Source organism: Gorilla gorilla, chromosome 21 (genome assembly GCF_029281585.2).
Source record: "Gorilla gorilla gorilla isolate KB3781 chromosome 21, NHGRI_mGorGor1-v2.1_pri, whole genome shotgun sequence".
NCBI classification, from domain to species: domain Eukaryota; kingdom Metazoa; phylum Chordata; class Mammalia; order Primates; family Hominidae; genus Gorilla; species Gorilla gorilla.
Window position 1 is genome coordinate 46828134 of NC_073245.2, and position 24332 is coordinate 46852465.

Below are 24332 nucleotides of genomic sequence, written 5' to 3' on the forward strand. Positions count from 1 at the left end.
AGTAGAACAAGATGATTAGAGAGCACGCTCTGGCATCAGATGGCCATGGTTCATATCTTAGCAATGTCATTCGCTGGTCCTGTGACCTTAAGTGACTTAACCTCCCAACATTCTAGTTTCAATTCATTTGTCTAATATGGCTAATACTAGACTAATATATGGCTAATAATATGACCTACTCCATAAAGTTCTTATGAGGTTAACATGAGACAATGCCTACAGAGTGCTTAGCATGGTGCCTGACATGTAATCCATTCTCAGTAAATGTCAGCAATTTGCATTCTTCAATTAATGTTTATTGATCAGCCACTATGTTCCAAGCATTGTTTCAGATGCACATACTCCATTTAAGTCCTATAAGAATCTTACAAGGTGAGTGTTATTATAAAGAAAAGTTAAAGAAATGAGCTCAGAGGGGATCATTAGTTGAGAAAAGAAAACTGCAAGATAGTTGCATTTGCAAATACGTAAAATAAAATGCACTTATACATTCCCAAGGATATGCATATAGTAGTGCCCCCTTTATCTGAGGTTTCACTTTTCATGGTTTCAGTTACCTGTTGTCAACTGTGGTCCTTAAATGGAAAATTCCAGAAACAAACAATTCATAAGTTTTAAATTGTACACCATTCTGAGTAGTGTGATGAAATCTCACGCCGTCCTGCTCTGTCCCACTTGAGACATGAATCACCCCTTTGTCTAGTGTATCCCTGCCTGTTAGTCACTTAGTAGTTGTCTCAGTTATTAGACAGAAAAAACATAGTATACGTAGGGTTCGGTACCAAATGCAGTTTCAGGCCTCCATTAGGGGCTTTAGAACATATCCCCTGCAGATATGGGGAGGTCTACTGTAGTTGGGACTTAATGATAATTAAGTCCACTTTGTTTAAAGTTAGTCAAGTTTCTATGTGTTTGTATTTTCAACTGGGAGCAAGCTTCCCACTGCCTTTACTAACCCGTGCCCTTCCTTTCCCCCAGCAGGGACCAGGCCATGTATTAAATGTCACTTGGGTGCTGGCTTCTGACCAGCAAGTACTTACCTGGAGGAGATAGAGGAGTCCTGGGACAAACAAGGTGAGTGGGTACAGAGACTGGTATGTCGCTAAGGCAAGAAAAATAGCACTGAGGAAAGCACTGCCTGTAAAAAGAAAGAAATGTATGGAATAATCCAGCCTCATCAATCATGATTAGACTCAGCAAGTCCCTCTCAACACAAAACTTTCCATAACTGCTCAAATAATCACCTGCCAAGTGCCTCCTGGTACACAAGGTGCTACGCAAATTCACATGGTAAGAGCTTCTTGGCTTGATTTCCGATGAAAGGAAACCAAGAAAGTCAAAACCATCTACTTTTGGCAACCTGAGACACTACAGGCATAATTCTTATAAAATTTTGAGACCCAGAACGATTTTACAAAATTTCAACCCGAAGATGTATAAAGGGATCAAGTCTATTAACATCCATGTCCTATCTAATGTACCAATTTATTAAGCCTACAATTATTGCTTATGATATCCAGAGCTGGAAACCCATCCCTTTGACTGTTGCAACATTATCACTCTTTACAACAGCCCTTCCTTACCTGCTGCATCAATTTAGGTCATGGTTTTTTTTTTTCAAATGAAAGTATATTAATTTTGTTAGTAATGTCCTCACTTCCTATATAAAATGGACTACTATGGAATCATTAAACATGAGGCTATTAAGAATTTGCAATGACTTAGAAAGGTGTTTATAATATCCTATTAAATGAAGTTTATAAAAGAGACATATATTATCATTTATTTTATAAAAAAAATGCACAAACACTTTTTAAAAGACGAAAAGCCAGCAGGCAAAGTAACTCACGCCTATAATCCCAGCACTTTGAGAGGCCGAGTCAGGCAGATCAAGATCAGGAGTTCGAGACCAGCCTAGCCAACATGGTGAAACCTCGTCTCTACTAAAAATACAAACATTAGCCAGGCGTAGTGGTGGTAACCTGTAATCCCAGCTACTCAGGAGGCTGAGGCAGAAGAATTGCTTGAAACTGGGAGGCAGAGGTTGCAGTGAGCTGAGATTGTACCACAGCACTCCAGCCTGGGTGTCCAGGCAAAAGTTTGCAGTAGGGGGCGGAGCCCTCATGGAGAACCTCTGCTAGGGCAATGCGGAAGCGAAATGTGGGGTCGGAGCCCCCACACAGAGTCCCTACTGGGGCACCACCTAGTGGAGCTGAGAAGAGAGTCACTGTCCTCCAGATTCCAGAATGGTAGACACCGACAGCTTGCACCTTGGGCCTGGAAAAGCCACAGACACTCAACACCAGCCTGTGAAAGCAGCTGAGAGGCAGGCTATACCCTGCAAAGCCACAAGGGTGGAGCTGCCCAAGACCATGGGAACCCCCCTCTTACATCAGCATGACCCGATGTGAGACATGGAGTCAAAGAAGATCATTTTGGAACTTTAAGATTTGTCTGCCCTGCTGGATTTCCAACTTGCATGAGGCCTGTGGCCCCTTTGGTTTGGCCAATTTTTCCTATTTGTAACGGATGTATTTACCCAATGCCTATACCCCCATTGTATCTAGGAAGTAACTAATTTGCTTTTGATTTTACAGGCTCATAGGCGGAAGGCACTTGCCTTGTCTCAGATGAGACTTTGGGCTGTGCACTTTTGGGTTAATGCTGAAATGAGTTAAGACTTTGGGGGACTGTTGGGAGGGCATGATTGGTTTTGAAATGTGAGGACATGAGATTTGGAGAGGCTGAGGCAGAATGATATGGTTTGGCTGTGTCCTCACCCAAATCTCAACTTGAATTGTATCTCCCAGAATTCCCATGTAATGTGGGAGGGACCCAGGGGAAGGTAATTGAATCATGGGAGTTGCTGGTCTTTCCCATGCTATTCTCGTAATAGTGAATGAGTCTCACAAGATCTAATGGTTTATCAGGGGTTTCCGCTTTTGCTTCTTCCTCATTCTCTCTTGCCACCACCATGTAAGAAATGCCTTTTGCCCTCCACCATGATTGTGAGACCTTCCCCAGGCATGTGGAACTATAAGTTCAATTAAACCTCTTTCTTTCGTAAATTGCCCAGTCTCGGACTACCAAAAAAAATAAATAAATAAATAGAAGACTAAAACCTAAGGCCACAAAGTTTATAGTGGTTATCTCTGGGTAGTGGAATTATGAACAATTTTTCGTTTTTGCTTCACTGCATTTTTTAAACTTTCTAAAATGAACATGCTTTGTTGTTGTCATTAGAAAAAAGCTAATTTCTTTGAAAAAATAGCTATTCCCTTTCAGATGGCTTAAGACAACAGGATACTCTAAAACTAAGGATAGAGAGCCCTAGTTTACAACAGGAGTTTCCAAGTGGCCCAGAAATCAGTAGGATGCAATTGATGGTCCAAGATATAAAGCCCAACAGGTGTCTTGTAATGATGTTTTTTAAAATGACAATACCCATGCTCACTCTCATTAGTGTGGGGTCAACTACTTACTGAAAATAACAGGCGGGGCATGGTGGTTCACAAATGTAATCCCAGCACTTTGAAAGGCAAAGGTGAGAGGACTGTTTGAACCCAGGAGTTACAGACTAGCTTGGGCAACATAGTAAAACCCCATCTCTACAAAAATAAAAATAAAAAAATAAGCTGGGTGTGGTGTTACACACCTGTGGTCCCAGCTACTTAGGAGGCTGAGGTGGGAGGATCACTTAAGCCCTAGAGGTTGAGGCTGCAGTGAGCTAAGACTGAACCACTGCACTCCAGCCTGGGTGACAGAGTAAGACCCTGTTTCAAATAAAAAAATAAAAATAACACATCCTCTCAATGGTGTTTCATAAAAGGAGGAACTAGTCACTCCAGTCCAAGGAGTTTTACCCCTCTGCTAATCCAGCTCTAGAGACAAACAGGAAGAGATTATTGATGAGATCTTTCACCACCAAAGTGGCCTGTATACTTGAAACATCTAAAAACTACCTTGGAGGACAGAGGGTTATAAATGTGACAACTTCACAGACGAGAGAGTGGAGAGAAAAGAACCTTGTGTGCTTTATTCTTCAAACCAAGGAAACTCACCAGCTAGAACAACCCTAGTTGACAGAAAGTAGAAGGGAGGCAGAGAAAGAGAGAAGCTAGAAGTAATAGGACAGAATTCTATGGGAAGGGGGGCTGTCTCGCCATATTGACAGTGCCAGTCATGATGTCCTGTATCCAGGGTACTCATAAATATGACTGTGTAGGAACAGGATCACGCCCAGCTAAGCTGTGACACCAGCAGTGGCAAGCACACATCTGCTGAGCCACAGACTCTAAACTCAGAACCAGGTCACTCTGGGATAGGGCAGTGGCAGTAGTAGGAAAGGTGCTGTTCTGGAGCCCAACAGCTAGGGTGGGCTAGGGATTGATTCTTTGATTGGGTCAAAAATCTGAATGATGTTTTGGTGGGAAACTGGCCAAGAGAGGGAAAACACTGAAAATAACTTTTGAACTTAACCTGGTTCTCTACGGATTGAAAGCAGGCGAGAGAAGAGGCCCATGTGTCTGTTACCAGAGGACGGAGGCTAATGCTCCAACTCCATCCATTCCTATAGCATGGTGAAAACAAACACATGACTTTCTCCTCTCTCTCCCAGAGGAGACACAAGGAGTGAAATCAACACAGCCATCTCTTGCCCTAATTGCCTGAGGTTAATAATTGCTTGTCTGAAACTGACTGTTTATGAGGCCCAAGAGAGAAAAAGAGGCTCACAGCCTAGCCGAATGGACTTGTGAGTTTTAGAATACTTGCTCCTAGGATCAGGAAGAAGCAGTCTTCCTTCCATAGGCTGAAGTAGTCTTTGGGAAGGAAAAATCTGTTCCTCCTGCTATTCTTTGTCAGTAACTGGCATCAACATCTAGCCAGATACCCTGGCAACCCTTCACCCTTCAGCTCCCATGTTCTTCCTTCCACCAGTCACCAAGCCCTGTGGATCCACCCCTGGAGCATTTATCCTTTCAGTTCTTGCTCTCGTCATCTCTCTCCAGCAGCTTTTCCCCCTCCTCCTTAGCGGTCTCCCAACCGCCTCCCATCCAAGTCCATCTACAGAAGCACCAAAGGAACCTTCTAAAACAGTTTAGATTGTGGCTAGCCAGTCTTCAAAGACTTCTGATGGTTCCATTTCATCTATCGGGTTAAGTCTAAACTCCAACAGCAAACAAGACCCTTCACCACTGGGTCTCATTTCTCCAGTTTCACCTCTCACCACTCTTCCACACACGCCCTGTCCTCCAGCTACACTGGACTATTCCCAATTTCTGAAAACATCATGCTGTTTCATTCTTCTGTGTCTGTTCTTAGGCTATTCCTTCTGCCCAAGCCATCCTTCTCTGCCCGCTTTCTAGTAGAAAGCATTCATTTGATAGCCAGGTGAAAGGTCACTTTGTCTATGAGCCCAAGCAAAGGTGGTAACAACCGTGATTATAGTTGACATTTATGGATCACTTGCTAGGTGCCAGGCACTGTACTGTATCCTCTGCATCAAGAACAGTTCCTGACTTGGACAGGCGCGGTGGCTCATGCCTGTAATCCCAGCACTTTGGGAGGCCGAGGCGGGTGGATCACGAGGTCGGGAGATCGAGACCATCCTGACTAACACGGTGAAACCCTGTTTCTACTAAAAATACAAAAAATTAGCCGGGCATGGTGGTGGGAGCCTATAGTCCCAGCTACTCGGGAGGCTGAGGCAGGAGAATGGCGTGAATCTGGGAGGCGGAGCTTGCAGTGAGCCGAGATCGTGCCACTGCAAGCGACACAGCAAGACTCCGCCTAAAAAAAACAAAAACAAACAAACAAAAAAAACAAAAAAAACAGTTCCTGACTCAAAAAGGTCCTCAGGAAACATCACAACAGCCCTGTGAAAGCTCTATTTCTGCTTCTTAGAACAGCTTTACTGAGATAAAAATCACACATTCTACCCATTTTACAGGTCAAGAAATCAAGACACAGAAACAGAAAGCTTCAGTAATGTGACCAAAACCACATAGCTGACTCCGGTACCCACTCTTAATCCCTGTGTTAATAAGCCTATCTCATTCAATACTGATGCTATCTTATAATAATCTGCATATGTTTCTCTCTCTCCCCATTTCTCTGTGAGTTTCTCAAGGGCAATACATTTATCTTAACTTTGGCTCTCCAGCACCTACTACAGTTCCTGGCACATGTGATAAATGAACAAATGAAGAAATGAATGAATGAATATCATTCAGCAATACATATGAAATCCTTTTTAAAAATACGAGAATATTAAAGGAAACCAATGTTCTTGAGGAAGAAAAACTTATGAAGTGTAATACACAGAGTCATGAACACAGGCAAAGCACAAAATAAATCTAACTCAAATAAAGCAGAGCCTGCAGAATAGTGGTTGAGGGTTTGTTGTGGCAGGGGGCTGGCACAGAGAATGCTCTCTGTGGAGTAAACTATTGCATGGCTGAGGCCTGCAGTCTGGGGGCAGAAACACTGTGCTGCAACAGTCAGTAGGTTGGTGTGTGGGAAGTCTGAGTGTGGGATGCTGGGACAGGTGTGGACAGGGCAGACGCACAGCCGGAGCAAAAGTGAGGGCGAGTATGGAGGCAGGCAGGAGACTCAGAAAGGGCTATGTGTTTTGAAAAAAGCTAGAAGGGGTAAAAAGGAGTTAGGAAGGCAGAGGAGGAATGATATGTGCTTGAGGCAGAGTCAGAGAAGATCAAGGAAAGTGAGAAGTGACTTCAAATATTTTAAACAAACTGTGCAATAAGCAAACATTTCTGGAGTTTGCTCTATACGAAGAGTGTGATGGGTGCCAGGAAACTTGGTGACTCAGATAGTCTCTGTCCTCAGGGAGCTCCCAGTAAACAACTACAAAATACAGGAGGAAAGTACAAAGGAAGCAGACCTAGCCCATCAGGGGAAGCTGACACCTGGGTTTTGAACAATGAGTAGGTGAGGCTGGGCAGTCCAAGGCTGTGCACAGGCTGGAGGGCATGAGAGAATGCTGTGCTGGGGTGGGGGTGTGTGTACTGTAATTAGCTCAATATAGCCAAAACAGGGCAAGAGCTGGGAGGAGTGACAGGAAAGAGAACATAAAAGGGGCTCCCGTGGATGCTAGTACCACTGTTCCTTAATCTGGGTGCTGGTTACTCAACGTTTCATGAAAATTCACGTATCTGTACACTAGTGAGTTATACATTTTTCCGTATATATGTCATACTTCAATAAAAAGTTACAATCCGGCTGGGCGTGGTGGCTCACCCCGGTAATCTCAGCACTTTGGGAGGCCGAGGAGGGTGGATCACAAGGTCACAAGTTCGAGACCAGCCTGGCCAATATGGTGAAGCCCCATCTCTACTAAAAATACAAAAATTAGCTGGGTGTGGTGGCGGGCGCATGTAGTCCCAGCTACTCAGGAGGCTGAGGCAGGAGAATCGCTTGAACCTGAGAGGTGGAGGTTGCAGTGAGCCGAGATCATGCCACTGCACTCCAGCCTGGGCGACAGAGCAAGCGTCGTCTCAAAAAAAACAAAAACAAAAAAAAAGTTACAATCCAAAAAGTCTCAGCAAGCAGGTAGGAGTCAGATCACGGAGGGCTAAGCTTGCACAGTCATCCAAAAACATCTACCTACAGGCCCAGACAGGATACCTGAAATCATGTCTGAAATGGCAGCCTCATGTGGGCAAGAGCTAGGGCATCACGCTGGCCTAACCAGAAGGAACTGTGCCAAGAGGAGTAAGAGTTTTACCCCAAAATGATATAACCTACCATTTGCTAGGGCAGCCCAGATGCACAGGCACTAGGCTTTCTATATAAGCCTTGACATTTAGCCTTATCCTAGGGATATTAGAGTAAATCAGTCAAATGTGTATGTACACTGGCTGTAGTATCAGGAAATTTCATTATCTACTCAATCTAGCTTTGAATATGTTATGTTTTCTAACTCTCTATTTGTGTCAGGGTGGGGGCCAAAAGCCTCAGCAAGACCGGGGGTAATACTTTGCCTCCAGGGACTGCACCTTACAGCGATCTGGGCCTGGGTGGGTGGCACAGCTACAGGAGTGAGCAGGAATGTAATGAGGTGGGGCCATGGGGACTGGTTCAGGACAGGGACTTCAAGTGGAGTAATCAGAGAATAAAGAGATTGGGTCACAGGTGATGACCTATACCAAGACAGGCAGAAACACACTGGAATGTAGTCAAAAGGGCTCAGGACCCACAGGACTATCAGAAAAGGAAGTTGCACCAGGGTGTGGGGCAACAAGTGAGACTGCCCAGGAGGAGGAGGAGATCCTGGGGGCAGGGCCAATGTATTACATTCCTTGCCAAGTGTGTTCTTTTAACGGGGCAGCCTCTCTCAGAGCAATCCGTACATATCAGTGATAACGATGATAATTTATTGAGCACTTACTCTGTTCCAGCCATGACTGTAAGCACTTTACTTGCCTTAAGCCATTTAGTCTTTTCAATAATTCCATGAAGTGGGTACAATTACTGTCCCCATTTTACAGATAATGAAACTGAAAGACAGAGAAGTTATTTGTCTGGGGTCACGAAACTAGTGAATGAGAGCAATAGGATTTAAACCAAATGGTTTTACTTCAGACCTCATGTTCTGACTGCATCACTGGGCCACCCTCTTGATCTCAATCAAGCACCATAAAAATAACAATAGGCAGAGCAACTAGTTATTGAGTGGATTCTGCTAAGGAAGCACGCTAAGCATTTTATATTTCTTATTTATTCCTCCGCTATCTCTAGGAGGTAGATATTCTGGGATCAAACTGAGGCTCTTGAGGCTGCATGATTTGCTCAAGGCTACAGAGCTGGTAATTAGAATAAGCAGGCTTTGAAGTTGGGTTGACCTGACAAAAACTGAGTCCTTGAGTCCTCTATGACTCCTTCCATTGGCAGGGCTTTGGCCTACAGGAACCTCAACTCGAAGTGATGGGATCACCAGGCCTCAGGATCATCACTCTTCCATTGTTCCTCTAAGGCTAGGCTCCAGGAAGAGAACCTCATTGAAACCTCCCAGGTCTCCCTATAAGGCCTATAAGGATGCTAACAATCATGAGGTCTCTTTTATTTTTTAATTTTTTTTACATGGTCTCGCTCTGTTGCCTAGATCGGAGTTCAGTGACGCGGTCATAGTTCACTACACTCAAACTCCTGGGCTCGAGTGATCTGAGGGATCTTTTAAAAGGGAGGATACTATTAAAAATAGCAACCAATACCATCTGAGCAGTTATTACACGCCTCCATACCATTTATTCTTTATATTCACTCTATAAGGCAGACACTCTTTCATCCCCGTGCTACAGATAAGGAAACTGAGGCTTAGAATTGTTAAGTGACTTGCCCAAGGTGATAGAGCCAGGAGACAGTGGAGCTGGGATTAGCCACCAGATCTGTCTAACATGAGAGCAGCCTGGGCTCTTAATCATGCTTGAATACCTTCTGATAGCACTGATCCTTCTTTCTCCTTGGCAAGCAAGTCCTGTCACATGGCCTTTTTTGGTGGCATAAGGAAAGCTGGAAGAACCCTTAGGTGGCAAACTTCAAGAATATCTCGCTGTTGACAAACATCAATGGTGAAAAAGCAGGACCATCTATTAGCATCTGTTTGTCTGTTTTCCTTTTTAAAGCCTAATGAAGACTACTTCCCAGGGAAGGAGTTTTTAATCAGCTCACTGAAAGGCAGAGTACACTTTGCCCAAGCAACAGCCTTCAAAGCGAAACTTAAGCTGCTCCACTAAACTAATATCAACCTGCCCAAAGACCTGTGTTTCCCAGCCAACACTACAATAAGGACATCACAATACAATGGCCTGAGCCTTGTCCTGGCCTGCATCTCTCAGAGTGTCCCAGGCAACCCTGGGCTGCCACAAAGGAAGCCAGGGGAAAGCAAGCAGCAAGAGTCAAGGGGACAAAGCAAACAAGGTCAGTCCCTTCTGTGGTGTATCTGCTCCATGGAAGTCTGGGGAGCATTGCTAAGTTTACTTCCACTGCCCCTATCGTCTTACCAATCAAGTTAATTTAATTTCGTTTTTAATTATGTACTCACTGAAGAAACTTTGGAAAAAAAACATATGAGGCCGGGCGTGGTGGCTCACGCCTGTAATCCCAGCACTTTGGGAGGCCAAGGCGGGTGGATCACCTGAGGTCGGGAGTACAAGACCAGCCTGACCAACATGGAGAAACCCCGTCTCTACTAAAAATGTAAAATTCGGATGTGGTGGCGCATGCCTGTAATCCCAGCTATTCGGGAAACTGAGGCAGGAGAATCACCTGAACCCGGGAGGCAGAGGTTGCGGTGAGCCAAGATCGTGCCATTGCACTCCAGCCTGGGGAACAAGAGCGAAACTCCATCTCAAAAAAAAAAAAAAAAAAAAAAACAAAAAACAAAAAACAAACAAACTACATATCTATATGACAATGAAATAAAACTCACCCATGAACTTAATCTACAGGAACAAGTATTATCCTTTTGGGATCTATTTTCTAACTATTTTTGTTGCTTTAACATAGTTGAGATTCGTTAAAATGCTGGGCACAGTGGCTCACACCTGTAAGCCCAGCACTTTGGAAGGCTGAAGCAGGTGGATTGCTTGAGGCTTAGAGTTCAAGACTAGCCTGGACAACAGAGCAAGATCTGGTCTTTACAAAAAACCTTTAAAATTCCGAGATTGCACCACTGCACTCCAGCCTGGGCAACAGAACAAGACTCTGTCTCAAAAAAAAAAAAAAAAAAAGAAAGAAAGAAAAAAAACCAACTAGGCATGGTGGTGCATGCCTGTCATCTCAGCTACATGGGAGGATGGGGTGGGAGGATCACTTGAGCCTAGGAGTGTGAAGTTGCAGTGAGCTATGACTGTGCCACTGCACTTCAGCCTGAGTGGCCTGGGTGACAGAGTAAGACCCTGTCTCCAAAAAACAAAATTAGATAAAAAAAAAAAATACATATATATATATATATATATATATATATATATATATATATATATACATACACACACACATACACAATTTTACATTGTTTAAAAAAACATTTATTTTCATGTAGTTTAAAATTATATTTAAATATCATGTGCATAATATTCTACTACATGGGTAAACCATATTTTACTTAACCACTCCTCTCTAAAGTATTTTCTAATTTTTCCAGTGATTATAAATAATTCTGCGATTAATAACTTTGTACCATAAAGCTTTGTGTCTTTATTTCTGCATTACTTTAGGATAGGTTCTCAAAAGTAGAATAAAAATCAAAACTACAAACATTTTATCCCCAGGTGGATAGTGTTAGAAAAATAAATGAATAAAATTTTTTAAAACTCCAAGCTTTTTTTTTTTTTTTTTTTTTTGAGACAGAGTTCCGCTTTTGTTGCCCAGGCTGGAGTGCAATGGCGTGATCTCGGCTCACTGCAACCTCCACCTCCCGGGTTCAAGCGATTCTCCTGCCTCAGCCTCCCGAGTAGCTGGGATTACAGGTGTGCGCCACCACGCCCTGCTAATTTTTGTATTTTTAGTAGAGACAGGGTCTCACCATGTTGGCCAGGCTAGTCATGAACTCCTGACCTCGGGTGATCCACCTGCCTCGGCATCCCAAAGTGCTGGGAATTACAGGCGTGAGCCACCACGCCCGGCCAAAAAAACTCCAAACATTTTAAGACTGCCCATGGTTGTACAAATTTATCAGCCAACTTCCATGTGGGAGAATATCTATTTGATAGAACATTTGCCAGAACTGAGAATTAGCTTCTAAAATCTTTACCAATTTCCGAGGCAAAAAAAAAAAGAAAAAAGCTTCAAAAGTTTTTAAATTTCAATTTGCTTTTCTTTATTAATTATCCATGGAGTTGAATATTTTTCCATAATTTTCAGTGATTTATATTCCTTTTCTTGTGAATTTTCTCAAATATTTTCTTTTTTAGGATAAAAAGTAAATTATTCCTTCATTAATTTTATTAAATAATTTTATTAATATTATGTGGTAAAATGTGAACTGTAGAAATATAACTTGCAGAAGTTATAACTGAACTAACTATATTATATATACTGTCAGCAGAGATTACTAAAATACTCAAAGAGCTAGAGTGGTTCAGAGACCTAGCTAAAATAGAACTCTTCAAATATTTTAACAGATTAGAAATGTTGTTTGTGAGGGTCTCTATTTATAGTAGCAAATAATGGAAAACAAATGTCCAACAAAAGAGAAGTGCTGGGACCTCATAACAAATACGCAAGAGGAACTGAAGTGGACGTGCGGCAGAGTGATGAAAGACTTCCTTTCCAATTTATAGGTTTGAATTTCTTTTATTCTTACCAAATGCTTAAACTACTTCCAAAATTAAATTTAAATTTAAAGGAAATGACAAATATGTGACCAATGTCAGACACGATTCATATGAAATAAGTGATAAAAGTAAAACCAAATTATGTATATAACATTACGAAAATGTCTATGAATTCATTAAACAAAAGTCTGGAGTGATATAAAATTTTTTTTGCTCTGTGGAACAAAAAAAAAACCATGGCTGTGAAAGAGATACATATAACTTACTTAAATGTTTTTCTTCCCCAGACAAAAACCTTTTCGTTGACTTACAGGTCATAAAATCTTTTTTTTTAATGGCATACTTTTACATTTTTACGAGCGACTCCTAGGAAAACAAATAAACATGCACCTTCTGAGGGCATGTCTTCAGTTTCTCCATCTTTGCACTCGGCTATTTTAAAGATGACATTTCCAAAGACCAGTACTTGGTCCCTTCTGCCAGGCTGCTGCGTATATTGTTTATTTTAATGGACACCAGACACCTTGATAAATGACAACCTATCTGAACCTGACACTCTGGAAACAGGGATTAAGGCAGGGAGAGTTCACAGACAGCAGAGTATTTACTGTTAAGAGTTATTTCTGACAAAATGACCACCACGATCTTCAGAACAAGACAATTCAGGCTATGCAATATCTAGCCATTTTAAGTAACCCAATAATAAATTAAACTAATAGGCCTACAGAAAGACCACTGATAAGCATTCCAAGAGAAACAATCTCTTATAAAGACCTAAGGCATCCTCGGGTGCCACCCCAGAAAAGGTAGGCAAACTATAAGTAAAAGGTTCTACGTACAACTTTTTACTCTTTACTTCCTGAGTACACAAACTATTTAACAATAGTGTACAAATATAAGGACTCTTACACGCTTCTTATGGGAGTATAAATGTGGCAATACATTTCAGAAATCCGACTGGGTGTGGTGGTTCATGCCTGTAATATCAGCACTCAAGGAGGTAGAGGTGGGAGGACAGCTCAGCCCAGGAGTTCAAGACCAGCCTGGGCAACACAGTGAGACCCCATTATCCGCAAAAAGGAAAAAAAATCAATAAATTAATTCCAGAAATTGTTAAAAAGTAGCAAATATTTCTATTTCTAGGACATTATAAGAAAATAACTAAACATGAGTGCAAAAATTGCTGTACATTAGAAAGTTAATTGTAATATTTAAACAGCTAAAAACTGGAAAATCACCTAAATATTTAATGATACATACATTGGTTAAAGAATTTCTATATTCATAAAATGAATATGCAGCCATTAAAAATGATAGACTAGAACTGGGTGCAGTGGCTCACACCTGTAACCCCAGCACTTTGGGAGGCCAAGGCAGGCAGATCACTTGAGGTCAGGAGTTTGAGACCAGCCTGACCAACATGGTGAAACCTTGTCTCTGCTAAAAATGCAAAAATTAGCGGGGCGTGGTGGTACGTGCCTGTAGTCCCAGCTACTTGAGAGGTTGAGGCACAAGAATCACTTGAACCCAGGAGGCAGAGGTTGCAATGAACTGAGATCATGTCACTGCACTCCAACCTGGGCGACAGAGCGAGACTGTCTCAAAAAAAAAGATAGATCAGACATTTATTGATATATGTTATATGTAGTAGGTTGTATTATTGGCCCCAATTTCCCCCCACCATGTCCAGGCCCTTTGCTGTATAACTTTGCAGTGCCTTCCTGTTGTGAACAGGATGGAAATCTCCACCCCTGGGCTCAGCCATGTGTAACTTTTTTTTTTTTTTGAGATGGACTCTCGCTCTGTCGCCCAGGCTGGATTGCAGTGGCACAGTCTCAGCTCACTGAAACCTCTGCCTCCCAGGTTCAAGCAATTCTCTGCCTCAGCCTCCCAAGTAGCTGGGATTATGGGTGCCTGTCACCACGCCCAGCTAATTTTTGTATTTTTAGTAGAAATGAGGTTTCACCATCTTGGCTAGGCTAGTCTTGAACTCCTGACCTCATGATCCACCCACCTCAGCCTCCCAAAGTGCTGGGATTACAGGCGTGAGCCACCACGCCGGGCCATATGTTACATTTTGATCAATGGGATATTAGCACATGTGATGCAACCAGGAACTTAAAAAGTGCATGCCTGACTAGGCTTGCTCACTATTGTGCTTCTGCCATTGCTATGAAAAGAAAATACCTAAGTCTGTCCCCTGGCCCAAGAGGATGACAACCATGTGGAGCAGAGCCCAACCTAGATTAGCCAACTCCAGCCAGCCACTGACGTGAAAATGAAGCCCATGTAACCAGCCAACTGACAAGCCATGTCCAACCTAGATCAGCTGACTCCTTGCTGACTTACAGATGTATGAGCTAAGTAAACACTTGTTGTTGTTTTAAGCTACTGAATTCTGGAATGGTTTATTAACATTTTTGTGGTACTAGCTAATTGATACAAGATTTAAAAGTCTGGAGGGAAAAATGTTGGAAAAATCTGGAAATATATAACCCAAATGCTTGCAGAGGAACTTTTAGTTAAAAATAATAGATTGATCACATGTGTTTATCAACTCTCCCTCCAAAAATCTCATTAAAATGAAAACAAGAGATTAAAACCATATTAAATCACAAAGAAAATAAGAGGAGATTATAGCAAAACCAACTTTAACACAATAGTGAAAAAATACAAAGCAGGTGAGAGAAGAATAAATCACTTGGTGATGTGGAAGAAATTATAGCTCAGTGGCCTACAAAGAGGATTACTAATAAAAATCAGCCAACTCACCCCACAGAACTTCTGAGAAATTCAGCACTAGAGTGCATCAGGTGCTATGGGAGGTGGGGGTATGGCATAGAGAAAAAAATCAAGTTGGAAGTTTATATACAGACCACTGAGAACAACAGGTGTTACCCCAACTATGTGCAGCCAAATGACCATTCCCGCATAACCCATCCCTCTAACTTTCTACTCTACCTGCAGAAGACCTCAGTTCTGGAGAAAGCTAACTAAGGGCACAAGTCTAGGAACTACTTTGCACAGTAATGGGCTGAGGAGAGGTGTGGGCTGAAAAGCAGTGAGATTAAATAAAGTCTCCAGACTGAAACCAGCCGCCTTCCCTGTTCCTGCTCTCACAACTCCAGCAGCTAGTCTTATGCACCCTCCACCCCACAAAAAAACCCTAACTCTGCTACCCCAGACAGGACTTCAGAGGATTCCTCTTCGGGAAAACTGAATAGTTTCGAAGGAAAATAAAACCTGCAGATGATGACATTTGTAAATGCCCCCAACCCAAAGAAAGAGGCCAGCCCACTGCCTGATTCCCTGTACAGTGAAAATGACCCACCAACAAGCCCTGCCCATGCACGGAGTCTCCAGTCAATATGTTAGTGCCTCATTTAAAAATTTTTTTTATTATTATTATTTTTTTTACAGATGGCTGTCACCCAAGCTGGAGCACAGTGGCACAATCATAGCTCACTGCAGCCTCAAACTCCTAGACTCAAGCAATCCTTCTGCCTCAGCCTCCTGAGTAGCTGGGACTATAGGCAAGTACCATCACACCAGGCTAATTTCCTTTTTTTGTAGAGACGAGGTCTCACTATGTTGTCCAGGCTGGTCTTGAACTCCTGGCCTCAAGCAATCCTCCCACCTCAGCCTCCCAAAATGCTGGGATTATGGGTGTGAGTCATTGTGCCAGGCCATGTCTCACTCTTAAATAGAAACAGCAAGGATTACCATACATATAAGAAAATCATATGGAAGAAATCCTCCCAAAACAAACAATTAAAAAAAAATACCAGGAAGACAAAGAGACTATGCTTGGAACAAATAGAAACTGAAAATATATATGTATAATCAGAGATGTAATAGAGGATACTGTGGTGATAAAATAAAAATAGGATGCCTCAAAGAAACAACCAGAGACCAGATAAAAATGTATAAAAATGTAATAAATAAAAGTTAAAACTCAATAGAGGAGCTGGAAGATAAAAACAAGGAAATGTCCCAGAAAAAGTAAGAGAAAGTAAGTAAAAATGATGGGAAAAACAATAGAAAATAAAATATGCATACTTGATCAATCAAGAAAATCCAACATCCAATAAACATCCAAAACAAGAGGACAGAGAAAACAGAGGTAGAATTTGGAAAAGTTGTTCAGGAACACCCTCTAGAACTAAAGACACTAGTTTCCATATTGAAAGGGCCTACCAAGTGCTCAGCATAATGAATTTAAAAAGACGCATGTCCAGACATAGCATCATAAAATTTCAAAACGCTCAGGATAAAAAGAAGACACTTAATTTTTCTTCTCCTTTTTTTTTTTTTTTTTTGAGACAGAGTCTTGCTCTGTTGCCCAGGTTGGAGTGCAGTGGCGCGATCTTGACTCACTGCAAGCTCCGCCTCCTGGGTTCATGCCATTCTCCTGCCTCAGCCTTCTGAGTAGCTGGGACTACAGGTGCCAGCCACCACGTCCGGCTAATTTTATATATATATATATATATATATATATATATATATATATATATATATATATATATATATTTTTTTTTTTTTTTTTTTAGTAGAGACGGAGTTTCACTGTGTTTTCTTCTCCTTTTCTTGAGGCAGGGTCTTGCTCTGTCGCCCAGGCTACAGTGCAGTGTCACTATCTTGGCTCAATGTAGCCTTAACCTCCTGGGCTCAAGTGACCCTCCTGCCTCAGCCACCCAAGTAGCTAGGCCTATAGGCGCGTGCCACCACACCTGGCTAATTTTGCTTATTTTTTGTAAAGATGAGGTCTCACTACGTTGCCCAGGCTGGTCTCAAATTCCTAGGCTCAAGAGATCCTCCTGCTTCAGCCTCCCAAAGTGCTAGGATTACAGGCTTGAGCCACTGTGCCTGGCCAGAAGATATTAAATATTTCAGGAAAAAAAAACTGGGTTATATCCATGACCATAAAACTGCTCAACAGCTACCAAGATACTAGAAGACAATGAAGCAACGCCTTCAAAATTCTAAAGGAAAAGTTATTCGAGTCTAGAATTCTTAATCCTACCCAACTATTAATTTGGTGCTAAACCAGAACAAAGATATTTTTTAGACATGGAATAACTCAAAATATATATCTCATATACCCCTTGTTTTTTTTTTTTTGAGACGGAGTCTCACTCTGTCGCCCAGGCTGGAGTGCAGTGGCACGATCTTGGCTCACTGCAACCTCTGCCTCCCAGGTTCAAGCAATTCTCTGCCTCAGCCTCCCAAGTAGCTGGGATTACAGGTGCCCACCACCACTCCCAGCTAATTTTTTGTTTTTAGTAGAGATGGGGTTTCACCATCTTGACCAGGCTGGTCTTGAACTCCTGACCTCGTGATCTACCCGCCTCGGCCTCCCAAAGTGCTGGGATTACAGGTGTGAGCCACCGCGCCCAGCCTTCATACACCCTTTCTTAGACAACTACTGAGAAAGTACTTCAGAAAAACAGAAAAAAATCAATAAAAAAGAGAAGGAACTCCAGGAGAGGAGGGATACAGAACAGGAGATTTATGAAGTTAAGTTCCAGTATGACAGCTTTATACCAGGCCCAGAGAACAACCAGGACAGACTGGGGTAGGATAAAAGATATGTGAGAAAAATCTCCAGAAAAACAATAAAACCTATAAACTATTTGATGTGTTTAAGTGTTGTTAAAAGGAAAATAAAAAAAAAGAACATTGTTAGGTACTTGACAGATCTAGTGGAGCAACTAGGGAATAAAACAGTGATTGGCACCCACAAACTAAGCAAAAAACCAAACAAGCAATAAAAGACAATTATTAACCCCAGGAAAAATAAAAGGTAGTACATGGAAGAAAAAAGTAGTCATAGTTACTACTTTGCCCAGCAGTGGAATAACACATACAGTGTTGTAAAATATAGGTGCTGATACTGATTCAATAAAAACTATGATGTTGACCAGGTGTGGTGGTTCATGCTTATAGTCCTGGCACTTTGGGAGGCCAAGGATGGTGGATCGCTTAAGTCCAGGAATTCAACAGCAGCCTGGGCAACATGGCAAAACCCTGTCTCTATAAAAAATACAAAAATTAGCCAGGCATGATGGAGGGTGCTTGTAGTCCTAGCTACTCAGGAGGCTGAAGTGGGAGGATCACCTGAGCTGGGGAGGTCAAGGCTTCCGTGAGCCATGACTGCCACTGCACTCTAGCCCTGAGTGACAGAGTGAGACCCTGTCTCAAAAACAAAACAAGAAAAAACAAAACAAACAAACAAGAAACCATGGTGTAACTACTACAGGAAAATCAGGCAAAGGGGAAAAGGGGATATTGGTACCAAAGAGCTAAATTTTTTTTTTTTTTTTTTTTTTTGAGATGGAGTCTTGCTCTGTCACCCAGGCTGGAATGCAGTGGCGAGATCTCGGCTCACTGCAACCTCCACCTACCTGGCTCAAACCATTCCCCTGCCTCAGCCTCCTGAGTAGCTGGGATTACAGGCGCACACCACCACACCCGGCTAATTTTTTTTCTATTTTTAGTAGCGATGGGGTTTCACCATGTTGGCAAGACTGGTCAAACTCCTGATCTCAGGCAATCCAACCGCCTTGGCCTCCAAGTGCTGGGATTATAGGCATGAGCCACCGCACCTGGCCCCAAAGAGCTAAATCTTTATCACTGTCCATGATGGGAGTGCAACAAATAATGTCTAAAATTTATAATTCAGGAAATATAATATAAGGTCTTATTTAGAAATATGGAATACTAGCAAAAGCCAGAAAGTAGTTGCTTCAAAGAAGCTGAACTAGGGGTGGGAAGAAAGAGGAAGGCTGCTATTCTAATCATAAGCCTTTTAGAACCTTTTTAAATTTTTTTTAAGAGATAAGGTCTCACTCTGTCACCCAGGCTGGAGTGCAGTGGCATGATCACAGCTCACTGCAGCCTCAAACTTGCAAGCTCAAGCAATCCTCCTGCCTCAGCCTCCCAAGTAGTTGGGACTACAGGTACATGCCACTGTGTCAGGCTAATTTTTTTATGTTTTGCAGAGACAAGGTCTTGCTATGTTCCCCAGGCTGGTCTTAATCTTCTGGGCTCAAGTGATCTTCCTGCCTCAGCTTCCCAAAGTGCTGAGATTACAGGTATGAGCCACCACACTTGGCCTAGAACTTTTTTTTAAAGCTATGTTAACAGTGACTGTCTGAGAAGTTAAGTTTTCAAGATGTTTTAATTTTTTTCTCTTGCCATGACTACATTTTCTAAATAATCTTGTATTACTTGTGTAATTTTTAAAAATGTTTTTAAGTGTTGCATTAAAAGAAAAAAAAACAAAACCACAGCACAAGTGTTGCAAAGTCTTGCATAAATCAGGGACTGACCTTTGTACTCTCCTTTCAGGGCCTTACCTTTTATCGTAGTCAAAATGAAGAAAGCAATGAGGGTGTTGTTGATGGCACAGGTAGACTTGGCAACACAAGACAAAATCGTGTAAGGATTTAAGAGATAGCTGGGGAAGAACAAACATATTTGGCATTAGTAATCCTGACCAAGGAGCTCTCGCCATTACAGCAAGGAAGTTCCAAGAGATTTACTAAAAGCTTACGCAAAGGAAGGCAGCTTCTCAGAAATGAGTTCCCCCAAATAAAAGAGAATAGAGTGGGGGTTGAGGCAGATAAGTAAAAGGTACTGAACATGGACTGCCTATTCTGTTCTATGGGGTATATGGAAAACTGTTGTATTTAATCATCACAGAGATCCTGTAACTCGCAATAACATCATTCCAGTTTTGCAGATGAGGAAACATTTGCAGGTGACGTTCAAGAAGCAGCTGAGTCTCAGTGGTAAAGGGACTTGCCCAAAATCTCACAAACTAATAAATACATCCAAAATCAGGTCTTTCTAGCTCTATAAATGTTCTTTTTACTATTTCAGATTTCAAAAAATGATAAAATTCTACCAATTCCCACAGAGCCACATATCTCAAGAATAGCTACATTTACCTCTGAGAACCAGGAAAGTACATTTTCCTCAGTCAGGCTCCTAAGCCCTGACACAGGTCATGCCAATCCAAGAGTTAAAGCAGCTTAGATGTAGCCTTCTTGGCAGTTAAACAGAATCCACTGAGCCAGACCCCAAGGACAGAATAAGTATCTACTGAGCTCAACAAGTCAGGTGTTTCAGAACTTCAAAGGACATCTGGACCCTCACTAGGAAGGAGTTAATAAGCTGAAACACCTAGTGTTTTCCTGAGATGGGAAGGAATGAACTGAGAAAATGCATTCGAAATGCTTTTGAGTAGGGAAATCTTAGATAGTCATAACAAATTGTTTGTATTTATTTCTATCCTGCTTCCACAAAGGATTTGAGGCAGCTAAAATGAGAACAAGCCGGGCGCAGTGGCTCACGCCTGTAATCCCAGCACTTTGGGAGGCCGACACAGGCAGATCACCTGAGGTCGGGAGTTTGAGACCAGCCTGACCAACATGGAGAAACCCTGCCTCTACTAAAAATACAAAATTGGCCAAGCGTGGTGGCACATGCCTGTAATCCCAGCTACTCGGGAGCCTGAGGCAGGAGAATCACTTGAACCCGGGAGGCTGAGGTTGCAGTGAACCGAGATGACGCCATTGCACTCCAGCCTGGGCAACAAGAGTGAAACTCAGTCTCAAAAAGAAAAAGAGAACAGATAATAAAAAATAGGCTGGGCATGGTGGCTCACTCACACCTGTAATCCCAGCACTTTGGGAGGCCAAGGTGGGTGGATTACTTGAGCTCGAGTTCGAGACCAGCCTAGCCAACATGGCGAGACTCTGTCTCTACTAAAAAAAAAACACAAAAAAACCCTTAGCCAGGCATGGTAGTACACACCTGTAGTCCCAGATACTTGGGAGGCTGAGGTGGGAGAATCACTTCAGTCCAGGAGGTAGAGGCTGCAGTGAGCCGTGACTGTACCACTGTACTCCAGCCTGGGTGACACAGTGAGACTCCATCTCAAAAAAACAAAGAACAGATAATAAAAAATAATAGCAAAGTACAAATAGAAATAAAGAATCGGCCAGGAGCAATAACTCATGCCTGTAATCCCAGCACTTTGGGAGGCCGAGGTGGGTGGATCATTTGAGGTCAGGAGTTCAAGACCAGCCTGGCCAACATGGTGAAACCCCGTCTCTGCTAAAAGTACAAAAAAATATCCAGGCGTGGTGGCAGGTTCCTGTAGTCCCAGCTACTCGGGAGGCTGAGGCAGGAGAATTGCTTGAACCCAGGAGGTAGAGGTTGCAGTGAGCCGAGACTGCACCACTGCACTCCAGCCGGGGCAACAGAGCAAGACTCCGTCTCAAATAAATAAATAAATAATCAAGAGCAAGGAAAACATAAATAAAAGGAGACAGTAAAGGCAATGGAAGGACCACCAAATGGATATTCTACAGCACTATAGTAATCAGCTTCAAATTCGGCTCTGAGTTTCCTGGCAGAGAAAGTGAAAAGGTAGACTAGTTACATAATTCTGGTTATCAGATAGGAAGAAACATGCCAGTGTCTCAGGAAGAGATGATGATTATTATTCACAAATAAAGACCTTAAATCCAATACCTCCCACGACTGTGAGATTAGCAGTTCTACAGCCAAAGGCCTAGAAATTGCTGGTGGTTTTTTTCAGCAATTACAGACAGGCTTGTTACATAATCTTTAAAGAAACAGCTGCTGCTATTACAAAGCTACCCCCAGGACACATATAAGTCCATAAGAGATTCATAAAATTGCTAAATTTCTGGTTCTATTAAGGTAGATCCCACCAATATTTCTGAAATACATAGATTAGAACTGATAGTCCAAAACTATTTGGTGGGAAGAAAAAAAAGCCATTTCTAAATAGCAGGTGGTGTTCAAGAAGCAGCTGCATAGACATCTAATAGGGAATAGGAAATCCACACACAAGGCAGAAGGTTGAGTAAACTAGTCTCACAAGGTCCCTTCTAATTCTGAAGTTCTAAGGGCATGTTTTTCCACGAGGAAACTTGTTTGTCTTGTTTACTGTATATCCCTAGAAACTGGTATATTATTAATATTCAATGACTATTAGTGAATTGAATAATTATTCACATTTGCCTAACTCAGGAAGATAAATGGGAATAACCCAAAAGAGTACAACTTAATGGTAGCACTGGGTACTCCCTAGAGAATTCTTTCATAGAGCCTCAGTAAGTTCCAGTCTTCCACATGGTCACCCAGCTGGAATGCATCTGTTTGGCACTTCAGTTTTATGAGCTACAAATGGGGGACTATACTGTACACAAAACATAAGAGCTGCTTGAAATGGCAGCCACATAAAAACCAAACTTTTATTCAATCCATACATCACAATTGAAGAACTTTAGAAACACTGGTTATAAGTAGGCTGGAACCCAGATCAGCATGGAGTCAAAAAGCATTTGTGAAGGGTTTGATTGTACACAGCCCTGTGTGAGTCTTTGTCCCAAGAGAGACAGAATGGCTCTGTCTCTTTTGCTGGCCAGAACAACAGAGCCCAGTTGTGCAACAGAACTACAGCAAATACTTGATGACTAAGATTGCAAATCTCCAAAAATACAACAAACAACATGGGAAAGTCTCATCAGATTTTCCTCGCATTTGTTGGCACTAAGCCTTGTTTTGTCAGGGAATACTTACAACAGGGCCACTTTCAAAGGGATGTAACGCATTTCCATAGGGGTCCGGATGAGTTCGGCCACATCTGGGGCATACTGGTCCAGTTCTAGGAGGAGTTTCTGCTTTTTAAACTAGAAAAAAAAAAAAAAGGAAAAGATAAAACACATGAAACAATTCACTTCCCATTGTTTTTATGCTGAAGACAAAAGTCCTTTCCATGGCCCACATGGCCCTGCCTGGTCTGGCCCTACCTCTCCAGGCTCATCTCACACTCGGCCCTCCCCATCCCCTTTCTGGGTTCCAGCACCATGAACATGCTGTGTCCCTCCTTTTCCCACACCTTTGCATTTGACCTGGAATAATTTCTTCTTCTCTTTCCCTAGTTAACTCCCACACGGTCCTTATATCTCAGTTAAATCATCATTTCCTTAGGAAGGCACACTTTCCCTCACCACCCCACACCCAGGTAAAATCCCCCTGTTATATATGTTCTTTCACATATGTTCACAGTTAGTAACTTTTTCACTTATTTATATGATTGACTAATGTCTGTCTCCCTCATTAGACTAAGAGTTCCATGAGGGCAGGGACCATGTTTATTTGCTTACCATGTATGCCTAACACCTGGCACAGTGGACAAACAATAAATATCTGTTGAATGGCTAAATGAATGACTTGCTGGCAAAGCAAAGTTCATAGCCATTTGAAGAGTTATCATCAGTGGCCTAAAGACTCCAAAGTTCCATCCATGAAGAAGTATTGTCAAGCAAGGTAGAATGATCCCAAATGTCACAGGATCTTGGGTTATGTTTTACTTCCACAGAGGAGGTGTAGAAGGGCCATGATGATCAAGAGGAGGAAAGCTGGGTGTGGGTGGGCAGCTGGATAGTTAATAGGGAGTGGGATGGGGGTGGAAAGCTCTTGCCTTCCGCTAGTGTGTCCTAACAAGTTCATGGGTGTGTTCCAGAGTGAAAGAAAGGTAGGCAATCTTATAAGCAAACATGGGTCAGAATATAGATGAGAAAGCCTCTCAAACCAAAATCGGTGGCCCTGTTGATTTAATGATCAAATAATCTCATTTAGACAATATAAAATCAATGCTGCCATCTATTAGAAAACAGTATTTCAGAGGAGCCAAGATAGCTGTGCTTAACTGTGAAGGATTAAAAATTTAATGATGTAAAAAGCAGATCACACTAGAAAATATACTGCACTGTGACATTTACATGAAGTTAAAAGCATGTAAAATAATACTATGTGTTGGGGGCCAGGCATGGTGGCTCATGCCTGTAATCCCAGCACTTTGGGAGGCTGAGGCAGGCAGATCACAAGGTCAGGAGATCGAGACCATCCTGGCTAACATGGTGAAACCCCGTCTCTACTAAAAATACAAAAAATTAGCCGGGCATGGTGGCGGGCACCTGTAGTCCCAGCTACTCG

General features: G+C 42.3%; 1 protein-coding gene across 2 annotated transcripts in view; it reads right to left on the reverse strand.

Annotated features, from left to right (window-relative positions):
• Positions 1 to 24332, reverse strand: part of PIGU (phosphatidylinositol glycan anchor biosynthesis class U) — a 112555-nt gene that overhangs the window by 54245 nt on the left and 33978 nt on the right. For both annotated transcript variants that reach the window (XR_010132227.1, XM_004062039.5), the window contains exons 5-7: positions 22914 to 23023; positions 19652 to 19752; positions 1041 to 1138 (exon numbers count right to left, since the gene is read on the reverse strand). Coding sequence is in view for 1 of the 2 variants with exons in the window: in XM_004062039.5 (XP_004062087.1) it covers positions 1041 to 1138; positions 19652 to 19752; positions 22914 to 23023 (309 nt within the window). In the remaining variant the exon portion in view is untranslated. The remainder of the gene's footprint in view (positions 1 to 1040; positions 1139 to 19651; positions 19753 to 22913; positions 23024 to 24332) is intronic.